The following is a 7943-nucleotide window of genomic DNA, read 5'->3' as shown; positions in this document are numbered from 1 at the left end:
TTATTTTCTTAATTGAATAGAATGCAATTCACACACAGCCATTGAAGTGGTATTTTGTATCAGAAAAAGGGTATTACACAAGTCTTGGTCCGGCTGTACATCACAAACCATGGCTGCTCTATGTTACAATGGTTACTATTGTTATGCCATGTTTTTTGGCATCTAAATAAGCACTTCTTTGTTTTTTCTTAATGCACTACGTCTCTAAGCTCTCTTTTAATAAGATGCTGGAGATAAAAAATGCAAAATGTTTACTATTGTTATTTATGTTTTTTGGCCATCAAAAGAGGCACTTTTTTCTTTTTTCTTAATGCCGCACTTCTCTAAGGTCTCTGCTGGAGATAAGAAATACAACATGTTTACAGTAATTATTATTCCATGTTTTTTGGCATCAAAATAAGCACTTTTTCTTATGCTATACTTCTGTAAACTAAACTTACATCTTTTAAAAGAGACTTTACTGTAGTTACTAAAGATGCAGGAGATAAACAAAAAAATACAAAATGTTCACTCCAGGTTTAAAGCTGTAAAACTTGATGTTTTGATTGCCCCCTATTGCTATTGCTGTGATGTTTAAATTGACATAAAGCTATAATATAATTGCAGTTTTTTATATTTTGGACTCTTTATTCTAAAGAAAAATTTAATTTCATAAGCTTTAAGGGGGTGTGGTTGGGGGCAGGGCTAGGGACAGGGTTGGGGGATGGGCTGGGGTTGGAGGTGGACCTGGGCAAGGTTGGGTGGGGCAACTGGTGGAGAGTAAGGTTTGTGCCTGGCTAGTAGGTCTAGACTCAAAATGGTTTATCCGGATGTATACAGTATATATATGACAAGGTAGACTACTTCATGTAACATTACATCTTCATCTCAGATTGTAAGCGGATTGGATTGGCCTGTGTATGGGATTCCAGATCAAGTCATGGCAAGGTACACGTTGAGCTTTGAATATCTGGCTGTAGAGATCACGGGGGGATTTGTATATCTGTTGTCACATGTTGCTGAGTTACTGATTTCTTACACGACATTTCCAGACAGTTGGATGTAATTCATTAATATTTGGAAGTAATTGCTGGCTTGTATTTCTCCCCATTATTGTGGATTAGATCATTGTACTGTTATCTTGTATTGTTTATTATTTATCATCACCTATTATATTTCATCCCCATTTTGTACTGATTTATATTATTAATAAATATATATTTTTGCACATTATTGCGTTTTATTTCATCTTCCAATTATCACAAATACAGAACTGGGATGTCGGTTACTTTGTGAGAATTAGTAGGGAATCTCCTTCATTCCAGATCCCGCCTGTTTCCATGAATTGTATACGGATTATTTCCTCACAGATAAAGTTCTGACAATTTGTACCGTTCTGGTGTTTTTGATCCTCAGAAATGAGATCTGCCGTCATCAGACATGATGGATTTTCAGACATCTATCCCATAGTTTGTAGACTCTATAACTCTCCTACACACTGAATCATAGACACTGATTGGGGTTATTGTACCCAAGAAATGGCGCAGAATACACCTTTGTCTACATTTATAAGGAAAGATGATTTATTTGTAAAAACAAGAAACAAGCAAAAATGGTAAAAAGTGGTGTTTAAATACCACCAAAATAAATATCAATTTGTGTGAAAAAAAATTACAAAATTATAATTTGGGTACAATGTTGCATGACTGTGTAATTGTCATTCAAAGTGTGAGAGCGCTGATAGTTACCAGTCGGCCTGGGCAGGAAGGGGGGGGGGGGGGGGGGAGTGTCCGGTATACAGGAGGTAGAAATATTTATTTAAACAGACCTCCAAGTGTTTGTAAAATCTCCCACCACAAAATGTACTCAGCCAATCACAGGGCAGGACTCCATTTTTACTCTTCTCCTGCCATCAAAGGCCAACCCAGTCCCACACTTCATCCATGTCTTTGGTGACCTCTGATCTCCTTATCAACTGTTCCTTCCATGATGAAGATCAGCCATGAGGTGTATCTGAGGTGTATATCAGGATGTGCTTCTTCCCCACATGACAGCTGGGATGTCCAGCAACATTCATCTAGAAGACATTTCCCGCACTCAAGGCACTAATACACCTCCAGGGTTGTGTAGGACCCCTGATGTACAGGAAGACAGGACTTCAGTGAGGAACATTTCCCTCACTCAGGACAGGAAAGTGGCTTCTCCCTGTGTGAGATCGCTGATGTCTGGAAAGATGCGAATTCCGTGAAAAACATTTCCCACACTCAGGACATGAATATGGCTTCTCCCCTGTGTGAGTTCTTTGATGTCTGTAAAGTCTGGCCTTCTCTGAAAAAGATTTCCCACACTCAGGACAGGAATATGGCTTCTCCCCCGTGTGAGATCTCTGATGTCTGTAAAGACTGGACTTCTGTGAAAAACATTTCCCGCACTCAGAACAGGTATATGGCTTCTCTCCTTTGTGAGATCTCTGATGTGTGTAAAGATGGAACTTCCGTGAAAAACATTTCCCACACTCAGGACAGGAATATGGCTTCTCTCCTGTGTGACATCTCTGATGTGTGTAAAGATTGGACTTATCAGAAAAAGATTTCCCGCACTCAAGACAGGAATACGGCTTCTCCCCCGTGTGAGATCTCTGATGTATGGAAAGATGAGACTTGCATGAAAAACATTTCTCGCACTCAGGACAGGAAAACAGCTTCTTCCCTGTGTGAGATATTTTATGTACATTAAGATGGGATTTGTAACAGAAACATTTCCCGCACTCAGTACAGGAGAAGCTCTTCCCTATTGGAAGGCCGGCCCGGTCCCGCACAGTCTGAGGTTCTGATGGTCCATCTACACTGGGTGGTGTCGGATGGACATTGGATGGAGCCGGGTTTTCTCCTGGACTATACTGTGTGATGTCCTCATCTTCTACTTTCCAGTCTGGAGACAAAGTGAGACAATCCTCGGAGGTTTTCCTCATCTCCTGGCCATGGCCTAAAATACAAAGACAAAGAGGATTACTAGACAGGAGCTGATTGGTTCCCCCAAACCAGGACTCCGCCCACATCAGGCAGCTTGGTCTCTGAGGAGCTTACAATTCCACCCTCAAGGGAACTAGGAAATGTCTCCTCTGATCTCCTACCAGGTCATTTCTTTATTCATGGACCTTAGTCAGAGAGTGAGGAAACAACCAGAACTGTCTTTTATAGGAGGGACAGTGATGAGGGGATTATAGGATGAGGGTCCCCACCCCCTCTATCACTCATCGCCATCTTCCCAACACAAAAAGTACTGCACTTCCTGATTTAGTCCATGATTTAGTCATGAAGAACAGCGGGGCTGAGCCCCACCAGAGGTCAGAGAGTGAGGATGGGGGGAGAACAACCAAGATGAAGACTGGACTGATCCTGAAGACCACCATCATTGGGGTATTGACTCCTCCCTCATTTTCACTTTCTGTTTAAGGGTCCAAAGTTGGAGGATGTTATCACATTATTATCACCATGTAAAAGTCTGTGCTCCAATCACATCTTTCGATATGTCCAGCTGGGAGGAAATGGGGGGGAACAGAAGTAAGGCCGATGTAATGTACAACTTATATAGGATGCCTAAGGTTTGAACTATATAATATCAGAATGATGCAACATACAAGAGTATATAGTGCAGGGGACAGGAGGATGTAATGTACAACATAGAGTATATAGTGCAGGGGTCAGGAGTATGTAATGTACAACATAGAGTATATAGTGCAGGGGTCAGGACTATGTAATGTACAACATGGAGTATATAGTGCAGGGGTCAGGACTATGTAATGTACAACATAGAGTATATAGTGCAGGGGTCAGGAGTATGTAATGTACAACATAGAGTATATAGTGCAGGGGTCAGGAGTATGTAATGTACAATATAAATTATATAGTGTAAGAGTCAAAAAGTTAGGAGTGTATTATCCTGTGCCTCTAATTAATGAATAGTGCAGACATATACCATACAATGTGATAAGTTATATACTATTAAAACTAGTTAAAATATGTAAATATTAAACATTATTTGCGGCGTCTATGGAAGTCACAATTAGACACCGCTATATACAGAGACAGACAATCTAACTGGGTGGGGTAAGTGGTACAAAAGGTAATAAGTGTGGGGGATGAGCTGATGGAAGAATTAAAAGTTTAGTTGTTAGTTGGAGGTGTGATAGACTTCCCTGAAGAGAGGAGTCTACCTATGATATATTACAGACTAAATCCACCTGGAGACCTGATACAAGTTACATACGTAGTCTTAGGGGTCACTGAGGAAGTCCATGTGTGGACATTTCTACCTATGATACACTATATTGCCCCAAGTATTGGGCGGCCTGCCATTCTACACACATGACCTTTAATGGCCCCCCAGTCTTAGTCCGTAGGGTTCAATATTGAGAGTTGGCCCCGCCCTTTCCACGCACATGACCTTTAATGTCCTCCCAGTCTTAGTCCGTAGGGTTCAATATTGAGAGTTGGCCTCGCCCTTTCCACGCACATGACCTTTACTGTCCTCCCAGTCTTAGTCCGTAGGGTTCAATATTGAGTTGGCCCCGCCCTTTGCAGCTATAACAGCTTCTACTCTTCTGAGAAGGCCGTCCACAAGGTTTAGGAGGGTGTCTATGGGAAGGTTGGACCATTCTTCCAGAAGCACATTTGTCAAGTCAGGCACTGATGTCGGGGGAGGAGGCCTGGCTCACAGTCTCCACTCTAATTCATCCCAAAGATGTTCTATGGGGTTGAGGTCAGGACTCTGTCGAGGCCAGTCAAGTTCCTCCACCCCAAACCGGCTCCTCCATGTCTTTATGGACCTTGCTTCATGCACTGGTGTGCAGTCATGTTTGAACAGGAAGGAGCCATCCCCAAACTCTTCTCACAAAGTTGGGGGCATGAAATTGTCCAAAATGTTGCCTTAAAAGTTCCCTTCACTGGCACTAGGGGGCCAAGCCCAACCCCTAAAAAACAACTCCACACCATAATCCCCCTCCAACAAATTTTACACTTGGCCCAATGCAGTCAGGCAAGTACCCTTCTCGTGGCAACCACCAAACCCAGACACATCCATTGGATTGCCAGACACAGAAGCGTGGTTGGTCCCTCCAGAGAACACATCTCCACTGCTCTAGAGTTCAGTGGCGGCATGTTTTACACCACGGAATCTGATGCTTTCCATTGCACTTGGTGATGGAAGGCTTGGATGCAGCTGCTCGGCCATGGAAACCCATTCCATGAAGCTCTCTACACACTGTTGTTGGGCTCATGTGAAGGCCACACCAAGTTTGGAGGTCTTTAGCTATTGACTCTGCAGACAGTCGGAGACTTCTGCGCACTGTGTGCTTAAGACCATGCTCTGTCATGTGACGTGGCCTACCACTTGGTGGCTGAATTGCTGTTGTTCCCAGTTGCTTCCACTTTGTTATAACAGTTGAGAGTGGAATATTAGGTAGCCAGGCAATGTCACGGATGGACTTATTGCACAGGTGACCACCTATCACGGGACCACGCTTGGAGTCACTGAGCTCCTGAGAGCGACCCATTCTTTCACAAATGTTTGTAGAAGCAGTCTGCATGCCTAGGGGCTTGATTGTATACACCTGTGTCCATGGAGGGGATTGGAACAGCTGAATCACATGATTGGGAGGGGATTGGAACACCTGAATCACATGATTGGGAGGGCGGGGAAAATACTTTTGGCAATATACTGTAGTATATTTGCATGAAATTTGCACTTTTAGCACTTATTGATAAAGATGTAGGTGCAGCATTTTTTCTTTAGTATATTTATAGTGTAAGGGTCAGGACTCATAATATTGGTATTCAGGAATCAGTGGAAGATTAAATGTTTACTGTAGACAAGTTGCAGAGATCCCACACCGCTGCCTCCCATCTCCTGAGACTGCACTCAGTGACTTGGGTCTGAGACACTACAGACATATCCCTCCACCCGGCACAGCCAGCAGACCACAGAGCAAGGAACCCTGGGAGAATTGTTCTGTCAGAGATCCTGTCAGCCCCAGGATAAGGGGTAGAAGACCCAATACACATGTCCCAGGTCAATCAACACCTATTGTGAACACCAACATTTTGCTGCCAGCTGAACCCCAGAACCTCCATAAATCCAGTCTAGATACATAAATTGTGTCTGCAGCACAGAGAAGGAAGATTATCCGAGAGAAATCCAGGAATACAGGACGGGGAACACAGCTCAGGAAAGTGACCAGGGGATTACAGGCTGATATCACCCAGTCCCCGCCCTACTCTGGACCAATCAGTGAGCAGTATGGGTGGAGGAATGGATTTAGTGTTCATGACCCACCTGTGCTGATCTCTGTAGGAGTGTCCTCCTCTATAAATGTCCTCGTTATTCCATCCTCCTCCATAGACTGCTGATCATCCCTCACATACGCCTCTTCTTCTTCTGCTTTCACCTCAAATTCTATATCGATTGGATCTCCACTCTAAATCAAGGAAATGAGAGAAAATATCATCTGTAAAATGTAAGGTCACATAAAATATCCACACATGACCTCTATGAGTTGGTAACAATGCAGAAAATGTACAGATCCTAATGATACTATCAGTGATTGTTCCTCATCTACCTGATGATGGTGAGGGATGGTGTGACCTTCCTGTGTGGAATCCCGGGAATACAGAGGACGGGGACATCTTTCTGGTGGGTTCCCATGACTGGATCCAACTGTAGGAAACACACACACTGACTGAATCCATCGTTTCTGTGTATAAAGGTAAAAATATGCGAGTGCGCTGGAGAGAAGGGGAGCAGCTATGCACAACGGTAAACAAGATAAAACAGTTCAGTAGTGGTGCAGCGCTAGATAATAAGAAGAATATACTCATAAAAACCAACTAGTCAAAAGGCATCCCCTCTGAAGTTGAAAAGCCTAAGAAGGAGCTAGTTACGCCGTGACGTCATGCCACCGGAGCCTCGTGGCGCTCCGGTGGCCATCTTTGATTGTGAACGGTTAGTCCTGACATCTCATCTCATTTTATGATATTTCTAATGCATCGGTTTTTACTTTCATCCCTTAATGAATAAATTAATCTATACTTACCATTCTACACTATCCCAGTACACAGAGAGGGAATCTCCTGCATATCCAGGAAGCAGCACCCACTCAACGCTTAATGGGATCATCACTAAAGCCCCAGGATCTTTTGACACACTACTTACCCTTCAGAGGTTAGTTACCCCCTCACCTGGCCAATCCTGAGGACATCTGGATATATGTTTACATGCGCATTTAAATTGTGCATCTGATGAGTGCGCAATTTTTCTACAACTATTTGCACAAGCACCGCATTACCAGGGAAGCAGGCACTCTAAGAGAGCTGCAGTCACCTTTGAACTTTTTATCATTTATTGTTCATTTATGAACTTTACCTAGTACCCTCTTGACTAGTTAGTTTTTTATGAGTATATTGTTTCTGTGTGTTTATCAGATGATGGGGGATCTAGGTGGATCCTCCGTACTGCTCTCTCCTTTACAATAAAGTCTCCTCTTACCCGGTGATGTGAGGGGCGGCTGATTGTCCATCATGACGTCCTTGTAGAGATCCTTGTGTCCTTCTAAATACTCCCACTCCTCCATGGAGAAATAGACAGTGACACCCTGACACCTTATAGGAACCTGACACACACAATGATACAGTCACCATCCAGACACATCCCTTGTCTGTTACTGGAGAATGTCCCAGAATTCCCGGCACCGCTCACCTCTCCTGTCAGCAGCTCCATCATCTTCTTGGTGACTTCTAGAATCTTCTGCATGTTGTGTCTCTCAGGGTTTAGGGAGTCACATGGAGGCACTGTGATGGTCATATGATCACCTGACTTCAGAGGAGGAAATCTCTGTATTGAGGAACCAATAGGAATATCATGTTAGAATCCCAGAATCCTCCTCACCTCTCTGGTCAGGTCTGTGTTTT

The 7943-nt window shown here is 43.4% G+C and overlaps 1 protein-coding gene across 1 annotated transcript; it reads right to left on the bottom strand.

Annotated features, from left to right (window-relative positions):
• Positions 1-2049: 2049 nt before the first annotated feature.
• LOC149460601 (uncharacterized) lies at positions 2050-6963 on the bottom strand. The gene is made up of 2 exons (XM_089679452.1): positions 6918-6963; positions 2050-2964 (listed from the first exon to the last, which is right to left on the bottom strand). Exons 1-2 carry the CDS (start codon positions 6961-6963, stop codon positions 2138-2140), a joined length of 873 nt encoding a protein of 290 aa, XP_089535578.1. The 3' UTR covers positions 2050-2137.
• Between the last annotated feature and the right edge of the window lie 980 nt (positions 6964-7943).

Source organism: Staurois parvus, unplaced genomic scaffold, assembly GCF_062004578.1.
Source record: "Staurois parvus isolate SC_StPar_1 unplaced genomic scaffold, SC_StPar_1.0 ptg000224l, whole genome shotgun sequence".
NCBI lineage: Eukaryota > Metazoa > Chordata > Amphibia > Anura > Ranidae > Staurois > Staurois parvus.
Note: the sequence above shows the minus strand (reverse complement) of the source record. Positions and strands in the feature narration are given on the sequence as shown.